At 38.9% G+C, this 26,523-nt stretch overlaps 1 protein-coding gene across 2 annotated transcripts; it reads right to left on the bottom strand.

The window, feature by feature from the left end:
• Positions 1-228: 228 nt before the first annotated feature.
• On the bottom strand, positions 229-26,190 carry NOP14 (NOP14 nucleolar protein). 2 transcript variants are annotated; one of them, XM_058803364.1, is made up of 18 exons: positions 25,746-26,190; positions 23,481-23,615; positions 22,556-22,697; positions 21,858-22,003; positions 21,296-21,433; positions 19,993-20,115; positions 18,737-18,868; positions 17,268-17,568; positions 15,865-15,995; positions 15,574-15,659; positions 13,819-13,954; positions 11,915-12,016; positions 10,981-11,134; positions 6,276-6,435; positions 5,797-5,944; positions 4,764-4,882; positions 3,664-3,819; positions 229-3,313 (listed from the first exon to the last, which is right to left on the bottom strand). In XM_058803364.1, the coding sequence occupies exons 1-18, from the start codon at positions 25,941-25,943 to the stop codon at positions 3,214-3,216; spliced, it is 2,607 nt and encodes an 868-aa protein (XP_058659347.1). In that variant the 5' UTR covers positions 25,944-26,190; the 3' UTR covers positions 229-3,213. The 2 variants fall into 2 exon arrangements, with proteins under 2 accessions (XP_058659347.1, XP_058659348.1); XM_058803365.1 differs by lacking the exon at positions 25,746-26,190 and adding an exon at positions 25,473-25,696.
• Positions 26,191-26,523: the final 333 nt, after the last annotated feature.

The following is a 26,523-nucleotide window of genomic DNA, read 5'->3' as shown; positions in this document are numbered from 1 at the left end:
GTTAAGCTGAGGCAGGATTACGTAGTCTTGCTTTCCCACTGATGGAAAATACCGTGTGTTAAGCATCACAGTTAGTCCCAGGTTTGCAATATTAAATCTGACTTTAAAAACTGACAGTATAATTTGTAAAAGTGCATACAGTGATTCTCATTCAACAAGATTTCAAACAGAATTACTTTCAGTCTGGCATTCAAAAACAGTTGAGGAAGTCTATCAGCTGAGGTTTCCTCATCCTTCGTTTTTGTTTATTAGCATCACAGGACAATCCTGATCATCCTCTTGTCCCAGAACATGTCTTGTCCCAGAACATTATCATTGTGTCTCTACCCTCTTTCTTCCCTTACTGAGGAATAAAAAGCAGCTGCCAGTGGTATCAAAAATCAGAATCACAGTGCCTCTGTCAGCTCCTCTGTGATTCTAATACCCTGCTGGACAAGTCCTCTGAAGCTACTGCTAAAGTCAGATAAATAAATAGTAGTACTTTTTAACAGTTTATTTGTGCTGTATAGACTGTGACTAAAACTCCAAGCTGAAGGAACCAATTAATAGCATAAAATAGGAAATTAGCTCCTTCAGTACTTCACTCTCAAGTCCTTGACAATAAAATATTTTGTTAAAAAAAAAATTCCTACTGTGCCAAATGGAAATAAAACAGAAGGTATACTAATCTTCTGAGATGCCTTTGATGTTTCAGAAGATAACTTTTCCAAAATCAGCAAAGCTAACTGAAAATGAATTTTTTAAGTGTGAGTGGATTTCAAGCATAGGAATCTTACCAATTTTTTGCATGAGACAAGTATCTTCCCCACAAGTACTTTGCATCTCGCCTATTTTAACACTTAATAGAAGTGCTTTTGCAAACCAAAAAAAGCTGATTATAATCACATATTACTTGCATTACTAGTTACACTGACAGTTTAAAAAAGCTTTCTCCTTCAATAAAGTGCTTTTCTCTTTTAAGGAACAAGACTTGCCTAACAAAGACAGTTTTGTCATTAGACACTAAATGTAAAGGCTGTGTTTCAACTCAGCCCTTCCTAGTTTTAGTCCTGCTTCCATTACAAGTTTAATTTGAAAAAAACCCTCAAACCAACCGACCAACCACAGCAAAAAAACCCCAGCCAAAAAACCCACATCCCAAAAAAAAAGCCCCAAAAACATCAAACCAAAATCTCCAGAGAACAGAACAAAGAAACATTCAAAGCCAGTCCAAAACAACCAAGCCTAACTATTAAATCAAATTAACTGACAGCATGTAAGTTTTTCTTCATGAATAGTAGGTAGAGCATTACAATGTCTCAGGTACCCATTGGCCAAAACACAGATCAGATCTAGGAACAGCATTTGAAAATGGAGGGAACTTGGGGGATTTGTTTTTGTAAAGAACCACAGCCCTTAGTTCATTCTTAATACAGGTCTTATTTTATAGCTTGTCTTTCAGATTGAAATTGAAATGTTAATGTAAAAGGGAATTTCATTTTTCTAACAGTTTCCCATGGAAACATTACAAATTTGTTCAACGCATAAGAACTATTACTGAATTTACCAAATATTAAGTGAATCCCTGACCAGCGAACCTAGTTCAGATTAGCACCTATCAGTAACTATGATGCTTTTTGTCCCATTGCAATGTTGCTTTGCAAATACAGTATAAAAAGAAAGTGTTAGAAGTATTCACTGGCTCTCTTTGAAGAGCAGATATTTTTCAAAGTCATGCTGGGCAGCTATCAGTGATTAAACATACATGATAAATTAAGTGGAACAAAGTTAAGGATATCACTGTTCTCTTACGTCAGACAGTTCTGAATACAATGAGGAATTCTAATTAATTACCCTAGATTATTAAGAACTTCAGAGCTGTGCTCAATTCAAAACTTAGCAAAAAGATGAATGTATGTACAGCTTTAACAAAGGACTTTTACTTAAGAGTTGATGCCATTACTCAATACACAATTTAGTATGTCCTGGTACAGACTAATTAAAATGTTACTGTTTTGTTTAAATTATATTATGATTATGAGAGCTGCCTGCAACTATTCAACATTAAAAAAAGATCATAGAATGTCCTACCAGGACCATCCCCAAGAGTCATACCATGTGCCCAAGAATTTCTTGAACTCTGTCAGGCTTGGTGCTGCAACCACTTCCTAGGGGAGATGTTTCAGATGAACCTTTTCCTATTATTCAAACTACCCCCGACAAAACTTCAGGCCACTCCCTGAGTCCTGTCACTGTCAACACAGAGAAAAGTGTCAGAAGTGCCTGCCCCTCCCTTCCCCTCACAAGGAAGGTGTAACTGCAGTGGGGTCTCTCCTTGTTCTCTTTTCCAGGCTGAACAGACCAAGTGCCCTCAGCCACTCCTCACATGGACTTCCCCTCAAGGCCCTTCATCCACCTTTGTTCACTCTCTTGTAGCTTTTATATCCAGCATTCGAGCTGAGGCTGCCCCAGCCCCGAGCAGAGCAGGACAATCCCTCCCTTGCCCAGCTGGCCATGCTGGGGCTGATGTCCCCAGCACAGGGATGTCCCTCCTGGCTGCCAGGGCACTGCTGGCTCGTGTTCCACTCTGCACTGCCCAGGAGCCCCATGGCACTGCTCTCCAGCCTCTCATTCCCCAGTCTGTCTGTACATCCAGGGTTGCTCCATCCCAGGTGCAGAATCCAGCACTTGCCCTTGTGAACTTCACATGGTTGGTGAATGTCACAATCTCCCTGCAGGGTCTCTCTGCCTTTGAGGGGGTCAGCAGCTCCTCCCAGATCAGTGTCTTCTGCAGAACTACTCAGTGTAGCTTCAAGTCCTGTGTCCAAGTCCTTGATGAAGCTGTTGAAGAGAACTGACCATGAAATGGAACCTCACTACTGACCTGTCACCAGCTTGAAGTAACAGAAGGTTTCTGACGTAGAATTTGTGTGTGTGTGTGTGTATAGTTCAAGTTGGGTGTGTGTGATCAGGTTTTAGGTTCAGAATTCTGATTATTTGTCCAAATGTTCTCATTAAAATAAAACAGAAGCATGCCACGTACAAAAGTGTTATTTTTATTTTCCTTATGAAAAGTTGTGGATTTTCCTAATAAGCAGGTTCATTTTTTCAAACAGATCCAATGATGTTCCTCCTCAAAAGGAATGCATCCAAAAAATGCACTTAAAATCTGTTGAAAAGTCATGATTGGGGTGTTTTATATAGCAGTAAGCTTCCTGCTGTAGATAGTCCCAATTAATTCTTCCATTTTTTCCTTTTCATTGCTTTCCATTCACCTTCCTGTGTAGCAAGGCTACCAAGAAGCTCTTTCACTTTTCTTTTTCTGGCTGCATCTCTGTAAAACAAACAATCAACACATAAAATATTTCAGAAAGGTTATATTAGGGAAAATCAATATACTTAGAGAATAATTATTAATTCATAAAAAGTCCCACAATTCTTTAATTTCACCAAAACACCATTTAAATAAAAACATTTTGCATCCTCTTAAACTAGAGAACAGAAACCACAAAGTTGAAAACACTTTAAATTATCTCAATTGAAAATGTTTGCTTTTCCTCAAATTGTCCCATTTTACTTAAGTTTAGTATGGTTGATCATTTATGTCAGTCCTGGCACACAGCAAAGAGATGAACACACAGCAGGACAAGCCCCAGAGTGGTGCTGAACCAAAGGCTACGTTACCTCTCCATGATTTCTGACAGCTGCATCCTAGCCAGGTACTGGTTATCTTTCCGAATCTCACGGATGGCTCCTTTAAGTTCACGTTTGTGCCTCTGGATCAGCTGCTTCCTTTCTTGCTCCTTCTTGCTGCCTGCCTGCTTTCTTCCAAACTCTAAGCTGAAATAAGAATGTATGTATAAGCACAGAACACCTTAAACCCACAACTTTTTCATATTTATAAGGAGAGGGTTGTATGAAAATAAACTCAGTATTTTAATTCCTGCATACTATATGGCTAAGTTGCAAAATAAGAAGTTGCCCAATGAACATACTGGAAAAACACTCACCAGACCTTCTAACTGCACTTCATCATCATGCCAGTGGCCACACTTCAATTCCCCATATGCAGCCTGCAGTTTGAACAGACTAAAAAATCTAGACTAGAAGAATGGAAGACATCTGGAGAAAGATGGAACCTCCCCATACATCTTGCATTTTTGCAGACCATCTCAGCAGATGCATTTTACAGAAGTCTGCATCAATTACTTGGGGATAAGTGTGTATGGCAGAGCAAAGCTGTCCTCTTCAATTATTACAATAAATAAAAGTAAACACTTTGTGCCCATGTAGATAACCAATATGGGTAAATAAATCAGCAGCCAATATAAAGCAGATTTCCTAAATCAGAACACTGTTCTATTATCTACAAAACTAAATGAGTGTTTTTGACTATCTACCTGTGACCATCATATATTACATATACATTAGGAACTACTCACTCTTATTCTTCTGACTTGAGTGCCTGACAGAGCATTCAGTAAAGCACCTGACCAGATAATACCAATCTAATCATCATGAAATTTGTTAATTTACAATTCGTTATATGGGCAAGAGTTGACTTTAGTGCTATTTTTCCTACAAGATAATATTTGTTCTTAAAATTCCTTTTCTTTTTTTTCTTTCCCTCCCTACCACACAAGTAGATGTCCCCTTGTGAATTATACACAAAATCTAGCAGAAAGACAGTTGTTTAGTGTCCTGCTTTCCAAATCCATTCTAGCTTGCTAGAAATCTTAAGGTTTAAATGCACCTTTCCTTTGCATCCAGTCTTCTTTACTTACACTTTCACAATTTTAGGAGTATACTGTTTCAATGGCACTGGCTTCTTTTTCTCACATACCAGTGGGATATAGTGTTTTACTTTGTTCTCCAGCTCTTTCAGAGCACTGTGATACCATTCCTGAAAATGCAGAACAAGTTACAATTGTAAAAGCATATCAAAGCCACCATAAATCAAAAGCTATTGTAAACTGAATCAACAGTAATGCTATCCCCATGTATTTTTTTCCTGGGTTAAGTCACAGCTACTCATTAGGACACTGCTAACACTGACATGCTGTAATCCAAGTTGGATGACTGTTAAAAGCCTTTGGAAATCTATTAAAGTGGTAAAATGAACAATAAGAAAGGTCTGCCTGCTGGTAGTTTCACTTAACAGAGGAAGAAGCAAGACTAAAGGCAGTTTAACTCAGACTCTTCATGGTAATTTTAACAATGACAGTTTTTTTTTTTTATTTTGATGGCAGAAAACATAGGCCATTTGGCTTCATCTAAGTAATAAAACTTTGTTCTCTAAGGACATTTTCTATGCTTCTTTGAGGAAAAGATGATTTTGCTACATTCAGAAGAGACAGATTAAAAATCTGAATCTCATTTCTCGAAAATCAGCAACTGTCCAAGGTAAGGTACTGACCAGGCATATTTATGTTCATTTTACCTATATAGTTATAAGTTTTACCTCCCCAGTTTGGTACATGTATTTATTTTACCAAGGTCTTACAGATTCACTACAAAAGTACAAGAGCAACCAGATGTCCCTATTACTCTTATAAATTATGTCACTCATGGAATGCTACATTATTACAAGCCAAGTACTGTTCTCTTCATTTAGATAGGCAATACAATGGAAAAATACCTTTTCTAAATATTCTCTGTTCTTTTGTTTTTTCCACAGGAATATCAAAATGCCTGAACTTCGAAAAAATTAATGCTTATACTTGTTTTTTGGGGTTTTTTTGTTTATGCAGAGATGAAGATCACAGAATTTATTAATAAAAAACCATATTGATTATTTAAATCCTGAGGAATACATACCTGCATTTTTTCAGGATATTCATTAACTGGCATATGTTTTGTAAGGAGTATTCTGACAGGATGCATTATTTCATGGAATGATGGTAAAGATTCATAGAGAGCTGCACATTTTTTAATAAGGTCGAAACATAGGGCTAGACATGATAACCTGTTAATGCACAAAAAATTAACAATTTCAGATGCAAAAACTGCAATGGATTTTCAAATAAAATCAACTGAATTAATTAAATTTGTACTGTTAGAAGAATCCATTAAGATTGCTTGGCAGAACCAGTTACAACTGGAAATAGTTGTTAATTAAGACTAAAAATTTCTCTCTCCTAAGCAAATACCAAAAGAATTCCATCAGCAACAAATCTTTATGTCAGTGCACTGAACACAGAACTATCCTCTACTCTTGTTCTTACTTCTAAAGAGCACTGTCACTGACATGACACAACAGATGATTTGGTATTTTCTGTTCTGCACTTCTTACATACCTGGTATGATTTATCTCTGTTCTGCTGGCTTCCTTTAATCTAGTCACAATACTCAATGGCACATTTTGCTTCTCCCAGCTTTTCAGATCCTCCTTATCACACACCAACAGCAATTCTAGATTTTTCCCCACTGGTGTAAATGGATGCACTACAGTATAGCCTAAAAAACCAAGAACAGTCATTAAACAAGGTCACTTCCACACATTCCTTCTGAAGAAAAACAGCCAACTAATTTTACATTTTTAATTGTACTACCTTTAAAAATATTTCTATCTGTATTAATTTTTTCTAAAACAATGGAAAACACTGGAGCATGGGGACACAGGTCAGTGCTCTAGTCACACTGCCCAAGTCACAGAACCCAAAGGCAGGGACTGGGAGAACCAAGTATTGTCCACTGTAGAAGGTCAGGCTTGAGACTAAGGAACCTGAATGTGCTCAGCTCCCTGGGACCTTAGACATCTGAGGGTCCTGAGGGAACTGCAAGACAAAGCTCCTAAACCACTTTCATATTTGAAAAGCTGTAGTTCCCAGTGACTGGAAAAAGGGAGGAAAAAAATCCTCATTTTTAAAACAGGAAAGAGAAGAGATCCAGTGAACTACAAGTTGATCAGCCTCATCTCTGTGCCTAGCAAGGTTGTGGAGCAGATCCTCCAGGAAAGCATGACAAAACACATGCAAAACACAGAGGTCCTCAGTGACAGTCACCATGCTTCAATGAGGGCAAGGTGTGCCTGACAAGTTTAGTGGCCTTCTATGACAGGATTACAGTGTTGATGGGTAAGGAAAGAGCAACTGACATCATATACCCGGATTTGTACAAAACATTTGAGACTGTCCTGAACAACATCCTTGTCTCTAAACTGGAGAGGCATGAATTTGACAGGTGTATGACTCAGTAATAAGCAATTATCTGGATGGTCACAGCCACAATTGTGGCCAATGGCTCCATGTCTGGATGGAGATCAGTTATGAGGAGGGCCCATGAGGGGTCTGTCCTAGGACCAGTGTTACTGAACATGTTGGCTGGGGACACAGACAATGGGACTGAGTGCACCCTCAGCAAGCCTGCAGGGGACACCAGGGTGAGTGTGTGCTTGATGTCCTTCCTGTCCCCCTCTACAGGAAGGGGATGCCACCCAGAGGGACCCTGGCTTCAGAGGTGGGGCCACGTGAACCTCAGGCAGTTCAATAAGACAAACTGCGAGGTCCTGCATGTGAGTAGGGGCAATCCTACACATGGATACAGACTGGAGTGGACTAAGAGCAGCTTTGCAGAGGACTTGGGGTATTGGTGGATGGGACCCTGAATTCTGAGCTGCCAATGTGCCCCTGCAGCCCAGAAAGCCAATGCATCCTGGGCTGCAACAAAAGCTCAGCAGGTCGAGGGAGGGGATTCTTCTCCTTTACTTCACTGCCATGAGATTCCACTTGAAGGAATGTGTTCAGCTCTGAGGTCCCCAGAGAAGGACACAAACCTGTCTCAAGAGCATCCAGAGGAAGATCATGAAGATGACCAGAGCACTTCCCATTCGAGCTGGGGCTGTTCAGCCTAGAGAAGAGAAGGCCCTGAGGAGACCTTACAGGAACCTTCCAGTATTTAAATGAGGCCCACAGGAAAGATATATCTTCTTTATCAGGAAATGTAGTCATAAGATGAGGGGTAACAGTTTAAAACTGACAAAGGATAGATTTACACTAGATAAAAGAAGAAACTCTTCACTATGAGAATGGTGAGACACTGGACTACGGGCCACCCAGAGAAGTTGTGGATGCCCCAGCCCTGGAATTGTTCAAGACCAGGTTGGATAAGGCTTTGAGCAACTTGGTCTAGTGAAAGGAATCCCTGCTCATGGCAGGGGGGGTTAGAATTAGATGGTCTTTGAAGTCTCTTTCAACTCAAGTCATTCTGTGATTCTTTGACTCATTCAGTGGATGGGGAAAGTTAAGACATGTAAGTTCACATTTGCCCTCTGGGAAAGAGGATGCACAGTTAAACTGCAGCTGTGATCCAGGATGGAGCACTGGATGTTCCTAAGAGGACTGGGCAGGTACAGGGTTTCCCATGGGGTCACAAGCAGAAGGCTTTGGCCAGAAGGTGGTCATGGGGCACAGTGAGCTGGAGCAGGGAGAGCTGCTCCACAGCTGCAGCCACAGAGCCTCCCTCCCCTGAGAGCCCACAGCAGGGCCTTCAGACACACTGTAAGGGCCTCTCCACTCCAGCTGAGGGGTTTGAAACAGGAGGAGCATGGAACACACTGGAGCAGGGCACAGGGAGAACACTAAAGGTTCCCTATGCACACATCACAAGCTGATCTGTGAAACTACTTATACAGCAACATGAAAGAAGCATCTGAGGAATTTCTTGGCTAAGGGACAAAATAATTTGCATTCTCGGTGCTGGATCTTGGGGGTCTTTTTCCCCTGTTTGTTTTCCTTATGTCCTGCAAGCTTGCAGTGGAATTGACTTCAAAACTTTTTCAAACTTTAGGTTCAGATTATTTAAATGCTCTACAACCTGTATATGGCTCTTCATAGACAGGTCAGAAGACAGTATATTTAAATAAAGATTTTTAAGGTTTGAGACCCAAAGTTGTAAGAGATCATGACACACACAGGCTTATGCAAGATCAGGAACTAAGATATGTGAGCTTTATTATCTGCTTTACTTGTGAGAGGATAGCAGATCTCATTAACAATTCAATTGGCTAAAGCTATCAACCATGACAACTCCTTCCCACTCCCTCCACCTACAGCTTTTCTTTTTTAAGGTAATAGTTTTTACTCTAAATCAGACTGTATTTCAGTCTCTTATGAAGCTGCATTCCATATATCTTTCTCATGTGAGAAACTTATGGATGAAGAGAATAAAACTAAAACATTAAGAGTTTATTTGCTGACTCTACTTAATGTTAAAATTGAACCCTGAGAATTTTTTTGGTGTGACAGTGCATCAACATTCCAGAGCTCCATGTCTACTTATTTTAAAATATTCTCTGTTGATAGCTTAACCATCACAACTACCAGAAAAACTTCCACCATGAATATTTAAAAACACAATTAGATACCTTGGGAACTTCAAAACATCAACACTGACTGGAAAGTTCTCAAAGAGAACACTGGACCTCTTATGTATCTTTTACTGAGGTTTTCCTCAGTAAAAGGAAATGGTGTTTCCTAACAGAAATCAACACCATGCAAATTTAACCAGTGCAAAATCATTAACAGAAATACAAAGAAATATTTTAAACTAGGTAACAATTGATCAATGATTACCACTAAAATTCTTTCAAGTACCTTATCTAATTTTGCAGAGTCCTGTATTTTAACTTTACCAAAACTCTCTGCAGATCAAATATTCCTAATATACACAAAGGAGAGAATACTTTTAGTACTGTGTAACCCGCCCACTCCATAACCTCTTCCCACCTCCTTCTAAGGGCTCAGCTGTTGGTGTTCTGAGAATCCAGGGCTTAGCTCTGATGCAGCCCAGCTGTGTAACCTTGGCTCACACTTCAGAGGAAACTGCTAAGCTGTGAGAAGCAGCTAGGGAAAGGTCTGTGGAGTACAGCCATGCCTGATAATAAAACTGCAGTGATAGGTTTGTTGAGAAAAGGCATCAGTAGTAGCTCAAAAATTCAAAATGGGGGGGGGAAAAAAAGGCAGCGTGAAAAGGCAAAAAGTCCTGAAGGAAAAGTAAGGGAGCTGCCTGCTAAAGTACTGGAATACTGACAGAAGCTAAACCTTCCTCAGCAGACTGATGACTATTTAGAGAACAGACTCTTAAGGATCTTATCAAGAGGTATAAGCATACTAATAAATAGTGTGTAGTTCATTCATTCCCAGATATCTTGTGAGTTTATCAAATAATTCCAATTTTCACTTGGTAATATCCTGCCTGTGGAGTCTCCTCCTGCATGCTGTGCCCAGACAGAAATATTAACACATGAATTAGTTACTATGCTCTGACAAAACTCCTCAAAAGTAAATTAGTGTCACTGAACTGGTCAACAGAAAGAGCTCCAGAACCAGAACTTTAAAGACAGAAACTAATAAAAGAAAAAAAAATTGAAGAGAGACTGGCAAAATATATTAAAAAAAAATGCTGACATAGGGATCACACTGAAAACCTAATTTTGTTATCCCTGTTATCTGTGCAAATTGCCAAGTTTACACACTTATTTTACTAATCTTGCTTGTGGGGACAGCTGCCCTCTATTACAGTACTACAAATCCATGTTAAATAAGGAAAAACACCAGCTTTGTGATATACTTCTCTCATTTAGGTGATATGGCTAGCAGCTGAAGATTAAGGGTATCTGCAGCATGAGGGGCTGCCTCACTTTGAGCTTACAGGGTACTCATCAGGAATCCATTAGGAACTCTGAATTTCAGAACACAATCCAATCACACAGTCTGTTTAGAATGACAACACTGCACAAATACTGCACTGTGGCCAACATGAGTTCATTTCCTTTAATAACTTCAGTCCTTTCCTTCCTGCCAACAACACGAGAGGATCTAGTTCATAACAAGATGCCCAAGAATCAAGGTTGCGTTTGGCTGAATTTGCAGATTATTTTGGCCTTTTGTTCAAAACCAATGTAATCAGTGTGAAATGTTTGTATTTAAAAAATTTAAAAGATGAACCCCAATACTAAAATGGACTCTAAATGAAATACTCATTTACTCTAAACAAACTCACCCTGGGCCTGGCTTTTGGGTAGAGAGATGTGAAGTACTCCAAGAAGGAAATTGATGAGTTCTGGTACAAATCTTCTGGAGAGAGATACATATTCCAGGAACAAGCAGCATATAAACAACCCTTTAATAACATCTTGCAATGTTGTAATGCGACACTAAAAGAAATAAAAAGAACAAAATATTCCTAATTAAAAGTTTACATATCACAAATACAGAATCTCCCAAAAAGAGGAATTATTAACTACATTACAAGCATTTGAAATCTATAAAATTGCAGCCTTTGATCTTTGAGAACCACACTGGCTTTCCCTGGTCCTTAACTGAAGAGTATCTGCAGAACTGAGTAACAGGTTTATCAGAACTCATTTAGCCACTAGAAGGTGCTAAACCACAACCAATAAATCCTTCAGAAATGAATCAGTGAAATAGAAGGCTCTGGGCAACTTGGCAGCAATTGAGCAATTAGCCAAGACTTTTGAAACATAAACAGGATATGAGGATAGAAGAATAAGGACATATTTTAACTCAATGCATTGCATTAGGTACATTTTCAAGGAAAACAATACTGCAAATTTTTAAGTAAAAAACCTCTCAAGTATGAAGAAATGCAATATATGGAAAAGAAACGACTAATGAATGATTTCAGATTGTATTCAGTCTGTTCCATTAGCCCCATGTAATTCACCATAGAAGGAATTACTTTGTGACAGCTTGAAAAATTGAAGAGATATGGTTTTGTGAGTTGGACTATAGCCTGCAAGGGTGTTTTCCTCTTCAGCCCTTGTTCCAATTACTATCTGTGGCTATACCAAACACAAAGCTGCCTTTGCAATACACTTCCACTATATACATTAATACTAACATACATATTGGGAGTCTGAGGAAGAAATAATATATGTATAATAGAATCCTGAGGTACAACATCACAGACATACCTTAGTAAGCAGCTGACTCATGTATATAAAAGCAGGTGTTACAACTGGGTGCCAGAAGTCAGAAGTTGGAAACAGCAGAGATACAATTTTCAAATAAATAAGCTGATTGCACATAAAACAGAATAAGGCAAAATATAGTTAAGACATTATTCCCAGGATCTTGACTTTATACATATGTAACTTTTTAATGAAGAACTACTACAGAGTAGTAAAAAAAAACTACTATAAACATAATTTTCAGAAATCTGGTATGATGTACATGACTCATTTATTGAGACAACTGTTGAAGCTAGATGAGAAAAAGGAATATCCATTATGAGACATTCATTATAGATCTAATATTGGATTGAGGCAGCTGAAAGAACAACTAAGAAGGAACTCTGCCTCCCAACCCCCTTTACTCCATGAGAACCCCATCTGATCCCCTACAGCTCACCACAGTCACCAACTCTCACACAAACACTGGACCTGTGACACCTTTCAACCAATCCTCAACACAGACAATGAAGTGACCAGAGTCCTCAGGCACTGACACATGCCAACAAACAGTTGCAGCCAAAAGAGCTAAGCAGTGATTAGGTACACTTTTATTGAAGGGGATTTGAGTGACCTGTCAAGATCATATGGAAATTAAACATCAGCTGCAAGGTAATTATGAAAATTATTTAAGTGGATATTTACACAGTAAACCAGATGGAAGTTTCATTGCTTCCTCTCTGCTGCTCCTCAATTGTGAACAAATACTCTCCTGAAGGGTTTTGGTTACTAAATATTCTGAATTGCAGGCCAAAATAACAGCAGGCATATGAAAAGCCTACTAAGACAGCTGATCTATGGAATACTCATTCAAACAAGTGCTTTGGGAGTACAAAGTGATATAATTCCACTTTAAAAGATAATGATGGCCTGCAACCTGGCAAAGTCCAGTGAAGGGAATGAAAGCCAGAACTGGGACTGGTGTTCTAAGTGTGACAGTGACAAATTAAAAATAAAGTTAAAAGCTCTTGACAATACATTTCCTGCAAACCCCAAATATCCTGAACAAAGACTCTTCAAAACAACTCAATACATCTTCCAAGCTGTAAGAACCAAGGCTTCAGTCCATTTTCCTTCAATAGTCTAATTATTCCATTAGGCAGCAGCAATTCATCAAGCTGATAGAAAACAAGTAGCTCCCTCTGAATTTGATTTGTGGTTTGTCTTTGAAACTTTACTACAACTTAAAAATACTAATTTTCCTATGCTCTCTTCTTGAATTCTCCAAGAGCCATTTACTTAGACACTGTAAAAGGAATCTGTTCACATTTAACATGGCAAGTGAAAATGGGCTACTACCAATACAACAAGGAAAGAAATTCTTTCCAAGTCACTAATTTGGCCATTATCATATATAAAGTACTAAAAAATGTTGCAATTTTATATCCATAATCTTTTCTTAGATTGTTTTTTTTTTGTTTGGGGTTTGTTTGTTTTGGTTGTTTGTTTTTTTTTTTTTTTTAACCCAAGAGACATTGCACTTCTATGGAGCACATTTTTTAAACATTTGTACTTAACACAATTAAAGAAGTCACACTTCTTTCTAAAACTACCAATTTAAGATTCATCAGGAAAAGAAACAGTGTTCTGCTATGAAGACTGGATAGACAATTTTAATCACCTTATTAATTCCACAGTCACACTTTTATTCTGATCAATGTGTGTGTGTATTGTTTGTTTCTTGGGGGGGGTGGGGGGGTGTTTTTGTTGTTGTTGGGGTTTTTGTTACAACTTACCTCCAGAAAGGCAATTTAAAAAAAAAGCCTAGAAAATCACAGATGCTGATATTTCACTACATAATGTCATTCTGCACTTATTGCCACTCTCACTAATGCAAAGAGATAATCCCAGCAAAGTGGATTTGTTACCGTGTCTAAGGCTGGAAGTGTTGCACGGCCTTTGACTTCAATTACTTCCTCCAGATCGTGTGCAGCGTCTCGAAGGATGAACCTGATACTGTCACTGGCTGCTTCAGGAAACATCTGGCAAAGATTGTACAGTGGCCTATTAACAAGAAATTTAAGTCATAATCAAGTTATGCCACTGATGTTAATAAAAAATTGATTTTTAAGCACCCATAGGAAGATTTCTTGTGTTCCATCTGTATTGTAACAATGACAAATTGCCTGCAACAAATGTTTCTTTTTTTGAATATAAATTATTATTGTAATACTTTAGCTTACAGAGGCATGTATTTTTCATTTGGCCTTCTGATCTGAGAATCTCTGAGTTGCAGGTTTCTAAATCTTAGATGAAAAATAATTTTAAACTTTAAAATACACTCTTAAATCATTTGCTATGGTTATGATGTATCCTTCTGAATCTCCTGACTTTAGATATTACTTCAGTGAAGTATGCTGGTTTACACTAGACAGCCCACTATTCTAAACACTCTTAGGCAATATTAAACAACATGTAAGGCAGCAATGTGGTTAGCAAAATTATTACTGCAAACAAGAAAAAAAAAACCCAAACACAAAGTTAGATCAGCTCCTGGCCTATGCTTAGTGCCTACAGGCATATGCAGTCTGGAGCCTGAATCTGTTTGGCCTCCCAGCATTTTTCGGTGAAATTTGTCTGCAGAGATATTAATGTATCCCAGTTCTAAAAGACAATCAAAACATATTTACTCTTTGGGACAAACCATGTGGGACAGTATCAATGGGTGAGAGCGCTTCCTGATGAATGCAACAGAGCAATGAATGCTAATACTGCACGGAACAGATTTTGAAAAACTTACTGACTTTAGCAGGAAATAAAAAAATATGCTGAAAACTACATAAAAATAACTTGAAAGAAACCTGCCTATCCTGGAAAGTCAAGATAAGAACCACAGACCAATTTTGTTTGGAAGGGACCTTTGGAGACCATCTCATGCAGCCCCCTGGTCAAAGCATGGTTAACTTCAAAGCTGGATCAGGTTGCTCACAGCTTTGTTAAGTTTTCTCCATCTTCACAGCTTCTCTGGGAAGCTTATTTTAATGTTCAGTACCTTTTCTGAGAAGATTTTTTTTCTTTCAATCTAATTGCAATTTCCCTTGCTGCAGCCCTTGCCCACTGACTCTTGTCCTTCGCTGTACACCTCAGAGACAATCTTGGCTCTCTCCTCACAGCCTAACTGCCCGTCAGATACTTGACAACAGCAATGCCAAACTGACAACTTCCTGCAAAGTGTTTAGCTGGAACTTCCATATGAGCTCACTGCAGCACTTTAATTCCATTTGCATCTAGCTCTCTCAGTGAATTCACAGAGCTAAAGCCCATGGAAAAGACAGAGATTGCAACAGAAACTGCACAGCGTCTGCAAAGCTTAAAATCCTGTAACAGCTGTCTAAAGAGCCTCCTAGACAGGATTTTCATGCATATATGGTATTACTTATCCACTACCCACAAAAAGCACCTTGCAGATCAAAAAATACATTCTGAGGTTTTGAAAATCTCTTGGTACAATTACTAGATCAAGTAATATGTGAAACAAAGTTAAAACATAAAGTCTAAGAGTTACCAGCTGCCAACAAGTTCTACAGAATATTTGAAACAAGCAACAAGCTAAATTCTTTACTCTAGGTAGCTTTTCTCTTTAAACCCTGAAGGAGCAAAAGTCCATAGGATTTAATACTCACAGGACCAGTTTGTCAATTGTTCTGAGCTCTGGTAAATCCAGAGTTGCCAACTCTCCAATATATTCCAAAAGGAAGCCAAACAATTTCTGCAAGAAATATGTTAAAATTATTAAGTTTTTCTTCATTGTACATATTCTTGAACAGTGATACAGACTTAGAAAATGAAGATTATCATGTTAATTCTACTGTTACTCACAACATAGAAGCATGTATACTTTATACTGCTCCCTAAATACTTACTAAAACTTACTCTGGAATTAGAAGTTATTTTAAACATAAAACAAAACATACTTCCAACTTTGCTTTGTTTCCCACTGCAAGGCTTGGATGATTGCATTTCTGAATCCTCTCCAGTATAATAAGCTGTTGTTCTATTGTTCTTCCAGCCAACAAAGACTTAAATGTATCGTAGGACTCAGGAACTAGAAAACAAAACCAGAAATTGACCACACAAAAATCTCAAACTTTACATCTTTAATTCAAGTGAATATGCAACAAATTTCCAATCTGAAAATTATATTGTTCAGAAAGAAAGACACCAGAAATGTTTTAAATAATTAACTTTTAAACACCAATACTCTATTAGCATGTATGTAGAATTATTCCTATGAACACAAGTCAGAAAATAACATGTTTTTCAATGCCTAAAACCCAAGTCATCCTCTACCATGCAAGCTGAGCAGCACAACTATGTTGACACAGAGAAGAATTAAACCTAAACAGACATTCAACCAAAAATTTCCAATAATAGTTACCTTTCTGTTTAATTCACACCCAATTAGCTTTTGCATGAAGAATATTAAGAAAAGTAAAAATATGGCCACAAATAAAAAATTATTTTAAAAAACCAAAAACCCCAACAACCCTGGCATATAATTAGTTTTTTACAGAATTCAACATACTAGAAGACATCCTAACTAGCTGTGGTTTTTTGAGTTACTTTACTATGACTTCTTTCTGGTTAAAGCAAATCCTGAATGCAATTCAAAAGGCTTTGTGCAGTAAGTCATCATCTTTGGATGGAAAAACACAAGCACTTAAGGAGGTTGTTTGAAAGGTTGTTTAATCTTGCAACAGATACTTTTGTTCAAGAAATCTACATAGGACAATAGTAAGATGAATTACGTACTTAAAATGAATTAATGAATGTTTTGTGTACTGCTTGAAACATGTCTCCTCCTTCCTGCTAGGCATGGACCCAAAACCAGTCAAACTCTGAGTGTCTCTACAATAACTCAATGTCACATCACAGGGATTAAACTTCAGAATCTTGTCTCTCCAAGCATCTTCTGAGAAAAATGTCTGTCCAAACACCAGAGAAACTGTAAGTATAAATCACAGAATACTGTTCTGGCTTCTCTTAGGTAAAACAGTAGCACTGTGGATTGGATAAGATGGTTGCCTTAAGAAAGGAACTGGTATTTTTATTTTACTGCCCTGTTTTTATCTTCCAATTCTGATGCTGCTCAGAGGCACAGAAAGTGCTCTGGGATGAAACAGATCTGGTTCCTACTTCTCCAAGCACAATTAGGTTTGCTCACTAAAAAGAGCAGTTACTGGCTGCTCTTTGAATAGTAGAAGACAACTAAGAAGCAAAATTTCATGAATGAATGTAAGACCTACAGGGCTGAGAAACTGACTGGTTGTTACAAACCCCTGACAACAAAGGGTCCCTGCATCAGTCCTTTGCTTACCAGCAAATGTATAGGGAAGCTCTGATTTGGCAGCTTCTCTCTTTGGATCTAATTTCTCCACATTCTGTGATTCATTTTCATTTGCCTCATGTTTCTTCTCTTCTTTGTTCTCTGCAGCTTCTCCTTCACTCTCAAGATCAGATTCAAGATCAGAGTGGCCATCTGCAGCAGCATCCTCCTCATCTTCACTTGCAGATTCTTCTTGACTTTCCTCTTCATCCTCATTATCTCCTTCCTCCTCTTCTTCTTCCTCTCCCTCCTCCCCTTCCTCCTCCTCATTTTCAATATTAATTTTTCCATCCTGTCCATAGAGAAAACAAGCTAGTTAAAATAATGATAAAGGGGTAGCACCTCAACACAATCACCATGCAAAGTTATCTTAAATTTGCATCAAGAGAATTTGAGCCATTCTACCCTGACCAGGCAGTGAATGCCAGCAGTGCCAGCCAATAAAGGACATTAGGGAGAGAACATACATACAGATATAAAAAATGTAGGGTATTTCAAGGGGCTGGAAGAAATTGGAAGAAGAATAGATAGTATATGAGGAATATAAGAAACCACACAGAAGGAAAACTAGTAGATTATACAAAAAAAGACTTCAACATCAATTACAGAAACATTCTTAGTATAAAAATATGTTGCTTCTATGTGTTAAAATAGCATATCAGATACATATTTGGTCTCATCCTGATTTTATTAATCATCAGTTTAAATTCACATTCCCAATTGGTATTGTCCCCTTCAGGGACAGCAGAGGTTCCCTTGTTACTTGTGTATGAGAAGACAGAATCAGCACACACGTGCACCACAGTCAGGGTGACTGGTAATATCAGCTTTAAGGTTATGTTGCTCTGCCACCTTAATCAAAGACATGTCAGAAATCTACTCATCTTCAGACTGAAATTCAGTGAAAGCTCAATCAATACAGTGAAAATTAAAAAAAAAAAAAAAAAAAAAAAAACCAAAACAAAACCAGAAATGCCATAGAGCCCATCTTCAACCCAGCAGGACAGTGGCAGGGAGGCTACTCTAAACAGCAAGAATACAGTCAGGAGACTTGACACAGAGACTTGACACTTGCAATACCACACAGAACACGGCACTCAGTTTTGAGCCTTCAAATACAATAAAGGTATTGATAAACTGCAGTAAATTCAGTAGAAAGCCATCAAGACTACTGGGGGCTGGGGTACCTGCTCTGTGAGGAGAGGCATACCTGGGCATATTTACCCTGGATATTAAAAAATCCTCCTCACAGTAAGGGCAGTCAGTGCACAACTCTCTGAGCAGCCTCCGTTCTTGGAGATTTCCCAAGAACAGACTGGATCTGAGTAAACTGGTGATTTCACAGCTGACCCTGCTCTGAGCAAGAGGTTAAATGAAATGTCTCCACAGAGCTCACTTGCCAACTGTTCTTCCTAATCTTCTTTACAGACCTCTGAAAATTCATACATTTTAAACCTTACCTTGTAAGACAATAAACGTCTGTCATCTTTGTCCAGGATAAAGCCATCAGCTAGATCATCAGCTGACATGTGGCTGGGTCTCTTTTGATTTGTCTCTTCATCTATGCCACGCATGCGACGTAATCGATCTGCCTGTGTTTCACAAGGAATACCACACCCAGATGTGAGACATTGACATCAATCAGGTAACCACATCAAAACAGAGCTCTCAAATACTACAGCTAGGAAAACACAAGGAAAAACCAGTTAATTTGGATTACTCAAAGAGTTGGTGTAAAGAAAAAACCCAGCACTTGAGAAATTATGGGCAAAAGCTGAGAATACCTTTTTTTTTTGCAGGGAGTACAGTTTGGTAAGAGCACACAGTCAATTGCATTAGCTTATTTAAAAGGCTTTAAAACCGGGTTAACCAGAAGCATTGTGTCCTCTTATTCTAAAATTTGTCTCTTTTGCTTATGAGAATCATCATTAGAAAATAAAAGCTTCTAAAGTGTTTCAGAATTCTGCAGCATTTACCTGTTTCATGTGTGTGTAACAAGCTTGTAGTGAACACAACCATATCCTAAGATTTTTGGGAAATGGACTGAGCATCAAACTCTAAGATGGTAAGAGTAGAAAATGAAGTATCTCTCTGTTCTACTATTAGATACTGAGCTGCTCTGATGTAATCTGCAGGTACTGAATTCCCTACAGTCTTAAATGTGCTCCTAGTATACCAAAACAAAATGAAAGAAAAAAAGAGTGAAACATTTACCAATTATTCCATCTTTCTGTAAGACTCAGCACTCCAGGTAGCAGAAATAGCATGCAACATTTCCAAGACATTCACATCCCTCTGCAAAGCAAAGCTATGCTCATGCTACCACTGAAAGGCTCTTGCAACTACAGAAGAGAGCAATAAATGACTTGTCCAGTGTACTAATTTAACTGCTGTGCAACACGATACTCCACTCACTTAGGAGCACCTCTCAACCCTGAATAATTTAAAACATTTAAAGGCAAATCAAAGTAACATTACATTTTTATTGAAGGAAGATTGACTCATTTCATAAACCTCAACAGTCACATACTAGGTCTATGGGGTTTTTTTGGTTGTTTTAATATCAGATTACAAACACAAACAGAAGATTTCCTGAATTCACCCTCTGACGAATTGCAGTTTAGTACAGCCACTTACAATCTAAGGTCAAGGAATGAATTTAAGCAGTCATTCCCAAAAGACAGGCCCCAAACAATCTCAGCCATAAATGGTATACCTCGAGCTTCTGGAGTCTGGCCTGCTCCTCTTTGGCCAATTCTTCTTCTGTCTTCAGCCTTTCTGAAGGTTTTGCTTTCATCTCAAATCCAAGTTCTCGAACAATCATATCGTATTCATCAGGCTAAAGAAATATTTATGCAATTGTTTATTATCTTAAGTTTCATTATTCTGCTTTGCAGCCATCCCTCTGCCAGACTAACAGCTAAGAAATCAGACTGTTAAGATAAAAGGAAAAGACTGCTTCCAAAGCAAGCTGCAAAAACACTCAGCTCAGAATTAAGATAAGGAATGGTAAGAATAGTTGAAGAGAAATTCTCCTGGAATTTCCCTTTTCCTTACTTAAATTAGTCACAACTGAAAAACTTGAAAAGAGTATCTTAAAAAATAAATAACTGGATTACATATTACTTTAAAAACCCTCAAAACACAGCCAGAATTAATAAATTAATAATTTACATTTCACTTTACACGGTCACATGAGATAAGCCTTTCCTAGTTCCACTACATAGAAGTCTAGCTTAAAGAAAATAAAAGGGATGCTGCTATTCAATGATCTTCAACATGTCATGGAGCAACTTAAACCCAAAAATCAATACACCAAAAAATGAACTTTTGGCCCAGTATCTTCTGTTGTACTTTGAGATCAGTTTTAATGCAAGTACTAGTTAACTGATGCTATAAAATCTCGATTCTACTGCAAAACAATAAATGGAAATTCATGATGTTCTGCAAGAAAATACATATTTCTAGAAGAAAAATAAAAAGCCCAACAGAATGCCTATTCTTACACTTGAAAGTTTTTTTCCCTTAGTACAGAATACAAATGATAGAAAAAGCATGAGACCATATGATATCTATTCAAAGTAAATTATTTTCATTCCCTTTTTGAAAGAGACAGAGACCAGTTTCAACAAGGAAATGTCTATTGTCAAGTACTAGCTGTTTCATCAAAGGAACACTCCAAAGGCACTCAAAATAAGTCAGTGTCCCCAACAATTTTAATTCTTCAAGAAAATTTATTTGTCCTACAAATAAGCTGCAGTCAAGAGTATTGTTACAGCCTGCAATCTGTCTCTCACTTGATAATTAAAGAAAACCAAACTAATTAAAATCAGAGAAATCACACAAATCCCTATATGCCTCCAACTATCAGATTGTTCTAGAACTGCTGCACTCCTTCAATGTGAATAGCAGCAAACATTTTGTTTCATGAAGTGCTAACTTGGCCTTATAGTTCAGCCACTATAAGTCAGAACTACAAGTTACTAGAACCAAGGAAATCAGTGTAATTAAAACCTCACCTTGGGCTTTTCTACTTCCTTGTCCTTCCTCTCTGACTTTGGGGCTTTGCGGGCAATAAGGGTTTGGATCTCCTTCCAGTCTTTGTCAAGTTTTTCTGTCAGTTCTAAGGCACTTTCTCTCCGGGTTTGCCTCTCTTGCTAGAAAAAGAAAACAAAAACAAATGCAGCAGTTATGTTCAGATGGACATGACATAGCATTTACAACTTAAAACTAAAACACATTCAACATTCATTTAACAAATGAATTATTTCAAATATTTAACATTTTGAAAATGCAAACATTCTTTGTGGAAGAAGTATAGAGCCATGCTGGATGGTACAAGGGCTGCATTCAGAAAGCAGGTGTGAACACAAGGGGAGATTTGGGGAGATACAAAACAATGGCAGACACATAAGTTATATCTAAAATGCCTACAAAGTCAGACTTCATTCAAGGAGCTTGGACTGCTCTCAGATAGCTTCCTCATTTGTTTGCTATGCCACTATTTTTCTATTCTACAAATACAGGGATGGTGACAGCTTCTCAATCATGCTCATTTATACTTCAGGGTTAAAAACTCACCTTTTCTTGTTTAGATTTGGCTATCATCTCTTCAATCAGTTCTTTCCTAGACTTCGGCTTTTCCTCTTCTTCGTCTTGCTGCTCACTTGATACTTTTTTACGAAGGAGGCCTCCACCCCCTCCAAAGTGAGCAGCAGTTAATTCAGCTAGGGGAAAAAATAGCAGGATGTTAATCATTCAAATCCACACATGACTGCAAAATTGCTGCTGGGACAGTATCTCCCTATTCTCTGAGAATGGGAGCAATTTTGACTATTGAACCAATCAATCAATCATGCGTTAGTCTCATCCCTATGAGAATGGCCATACCAAAAGAGATTATGTCAGACACATAATTTACACTGACAGACTCTTGGGATGAGGTAGGATCATGGTTTTGCCCTGTATTTATCCAAAAGGGAGGTCTAAAGATGCAAGAAAGCACCCAGAAAAGTCACACTTTAGATTCTGGCCAAAGGGCTCAAAATCCAGGTACCTGTTTATGCTGAAAAGCTCACAGAGTAAAGAAGCCTGCCAGTCCCACTTAACCCCTGCTAAAACCCAGAGAACTGGTCTGTGTGTGACTAAGAAGTTATCAAATCTGTTTTACACATTCCAACCAAGAACATTCTCTCTCACTGAGAGACAGTACTGAACAAATGATGTACACATTTAGCAGTAATGAAATTACCAGTGAAACACCAGCTGGCACTTCTCACCTGAAAGTGTTCCTCTTTCTTCTGTGTCACTGTCACTATCAACAATATCATTTAGCTTTTCAATTTCTGCCAAAGATTGGCCATAGTGAGTCAATTCCTCATCTTCATTAAGATTATAGATATTCTTCTTTCCATAATTTTGCTAAGAACAGAAAAACAAACCAATGAAATAGCAAAAGATCTTTAGTTCCCAAGCAACAAAATAACACAGCCTTTAGTTTCAGTGCTAGTTGAGGAGATTCTTATTCCAGAGTTTTGTTGGAATTTAACTGGAATAAGAGCATTGTCAGACCAGTATTTTCATTCAAATACATTTCAAGTGAGAGAGTGTCATGTCTCTCTCACACTAATGTACAAATGGACTAATCCAAAAAACCTAGAGAAGCTGAAGTTTTATCTGTGTATCAGCAACATCAATTTTTAACTACTGCACTTCAGGCCTAATGAAACAGATTTCAACCTATAAAAATTACACTGCTTAATTCTGGAGACTGAGTATGATGGGGCAGAGAGGATAGTACTGCACATTCAGTTCACAGTACAGAATGACAGCAAGTCACAGAGCTCTGCTCAGCTACTGAATACACTTGATGGTGACCACCTTTTCCTAATTTAACTCCTAAAACAAAGCAGTCAAAAAACCAACTAATCAATGAATCTGCTTATAACTAGCTTTCGCGCATGTCAGTGCTCAAAGAAACCTCTGCTTCAAACAGCTGCCTGGCAAAACCAAATAGATTTAATGAAAAAATTTCTATTTCCATGAAAAATTCCTTTTTTGTAGGTTCTAAACCCATAAAATAAAAAATAAAGCATTACCCTGCAAAAGCCTCTATTAAGGGGGACTACCAACTAAAAATTCAAGTGTGCCTTGTGGCTTTGTGTTTGGCTTTTATTTGTGTTTTCCTTCTTTAAAATCATTTACCTGTCTTTCCAGAGTGAATCGCCTGATCATCTTTTCCTCAGGAGTGATTTTGGTGTTGTATTCACCAAAACGTTTATCTTTGAACACATTTGTCTTTTCTCTTTCTTTATATTCTTTCAGCAATGTTTGATTGCGCTGGAAGGAAAAAGACAAAAGGAGATAAAATTCAAAGAACAGAGAGTAACTACTTCCAAAAGTAAAAGACTCCACAGTGAACATAATACTCTTTATATTGCCATCATATCATAAATAATAATTTACCAGAATGCAATGAAAGAGAAGGAAAAATTAACATGAAGAAAAGATGGGAACCTCATACAATACATTCAGATTAGGTTCTCTTATAAGCACCCAAGGGAAGATAAGATGTTACACCATATCTCACCTTTATTTTATCACATTCAAAACCTGTGCATTTACACTGCAGAATTCTGACATGTCTCAAGCTTAGTAAACAAAGAATAACATATTAAAGAAAGCAAAAAAAGCCAGCAAAACTCAGCTGAACTTTTTTTGGTCATTTCATCTAAGACATAAAAGCCTCAAGTGGATCCACACATCTATCCCTGTGTCTCTGTTCAGTGTGGGGAAGTCAAGCATCAAGTCAGTAAAAAGAAGTTTATCACACAGCTGTACAAGGTACTTACTGTGTGGTCTACTTTTGGGACAGGTAAGGAGACGGGTTTACTTTCCAATGCATAATTAATGACAAATATCTGATTTATCTTATTATTAAATAAAACCCCAAATCCTAAAATGTTCATGCATTCATGAAGTTTTCTAAAATCTTGACTAATAGTAACAAAATCTGGAAGCTAATTTATAATTTCATGCTGAAGATATTATACAGTTTCTAAAGAAAAAAAAATATTGGCTGTGTTTAGGCCAAGAAATATCCATTTTTATTTAAAACACATTAACTGATTCTTACAGAAAGATACTGTGCCATTCATATTACCAGAACCTCACAAAGTGCTGCACTAAAGGAAAAGGCTGGGTTTCCTACTCCTTCAATTTTCATATGCTGCTGTAAATGACACTAAAACTCAGATTCCATCTAATATTGTGCCAGTTCTACCTTCTATTTACTTCTTACAGGGACCACTATACATATTGTAATGTGCAATATGTACATATTTATAATGTATAATGTGTACATTATACATTAGTGTATAATGTTCATTTATACTGTCTCTACAGCTGAGACACTCTACATGAACATTAATATCTCTTAATAAGTTGGATATCAAAAAGCATTTCTGTGCTTTTTTTTTGTACTCAATTATTTGATTACTTCTCCTATTGATAAAAAAGAAAATACTTAATGCATTACCTTTCACAGTACACGTAACATGATAAAATATCTCTTTGTTTTCACTGCATTTGCCCTTCCAGTAAGTGCTTTAAATTCTGTTCAACAACAGCATGCATGTAACATGTCAGAGAATCTCTGGGACATACTTTCAAATTGCCTTTTTTCAGCTTTAACTTAACCTTCTCTGCTGGTTTGTGTGAGGTGACAGAGCACTAAGAAGTCTTGTGTTTCACCCAAGAATAAGGCAGGCTGCTGCAATCCCAGATGCATTTTATGACACACTCTCCCTTATGCATCACAGATTTTGGTCAGGTAGCTACTGATGGCAATGGAGAAAGAAAAAGAGGCATTCTGAAAATGGTACAAGGGTTGACGATAAAAAATTTACTCTTCTTAAGTGGAATGGTCATTCTTATGACAGCAGGGAACAGATCATTACATCCCAACATAGTTCTACAACACGACTATTCAAGCTGTGCACAAAAAATGACCTGCATTTACTTCCCCTATCGACAGTAGTTTCTTTGTAGCTACACATTTCTGACTGTATCCCGACCTCAGTGCTCTTTCAATATTTCACTATTATACCACCATTACAACATTATCAAGAAGCTGAACATCCTAGAACGACCAGAACCGAGCAACGCCATGAACACTGACTCCGGGCGAGTACTTACCGACAACACGTGCCACTGTACTGTGGACGTGGGTAACTTGAGAAGAGAGCCATTCCCACCAAGCAATAAGGCAGAGCTGTACTCCTGAGCCCGGGGGTTTGCACTGGCCGGAGCCATCCCCGAGCTCGGCATCACCCCCGAGCACTGAGAGGGGACCGGCCACTCCTGCTGCGACAACAGCGCTGGGCGCTCATTCCACCTGGGAGGGCTCCAGCCTTATCATCTCCCACATCAATATACCATTCTCCCTCCGCGCTTTGCATGTCCTCTTACCTTCTTGATGGCCTTGGACCGTGAGACACCCGGCAGCCCCACATCATTTTTGGTCTTCCTCCCCAGGATGTCAAACTTCTGCCTGTTGACTTTCACCTCAAAGGGGTTGCTCTTGACCAAGGCCATGGCCGACTTCACGGGGCCCTTTGCAGTGGAAGGCACTGACGCCTTTTCCTTCCGCTTCGTCGCCTTCCCCATCTCTGCTCCGGCTGCCCGTGGGGACGCGGGGGGAGGCAGCGGCTCTGCCCTCAGTACGCGGGGCCAAGACAGGAAGTGCAGACTGGGAGAGCAAAATGGCGCCAAGGGGTCACAGAACCCCCCGAATTTCCCCTTGGCCTGACCCCGGCCCTCAGCCACAGCTCCGTGAGAGCCGGAAGGGAGAGGAGCGGAGGAGAGGAAGGAGAAGGGAGAAGAGAGAGCAGCACAGCCCGAGCGCGCCCCTCACCCCGCCATACCCAGCACTACCACATGCGCACCGGCAGCTGGCCAACTCTCGCGAGAGCGCTGCCCTAGTACCGCGATATTTACCGCCCTGCTCCCCGCCCGCGTTGGGCCGAGGCTGAGGAAGGTCTGACGCACTACATATCCCAGCAGGCCTACGAGGCATCGCGCGCGCGTGTCGGCAGCGCACATCGCGCTCTGCCCGCTGGGACTTGCAGTCCCGGTGGCTGTGAGGGGGTGGCAGCGCAGGGGCGGTGCTGCCTGCGGCGGGCGGAGGAGCCATGGTCGGGGCGGGAGGGCGCTGCGTGCTCTCCGTCTCCGCCCTCGGGGAGGGGGA

Source organism: Ammospiza caudacuta, chromosome 4 (assembly GCF_027887145.1).
Source record: "Ammospiza caudacuta isolate bAmmCau1 chromosome 4, bAmmCau1.pri, whole genome shotgun sequence".
Taxonomy (NCBI): domain Eukaryota; kingdom Metazoa; phylum Chordata; class Aves; order Passeriformes; family Passerellidae; genus Ammospiza; species Ammospiza caudacuta.
This window is presented reverse-complemented; position numbering and strand designations above follow the sequence as displayed.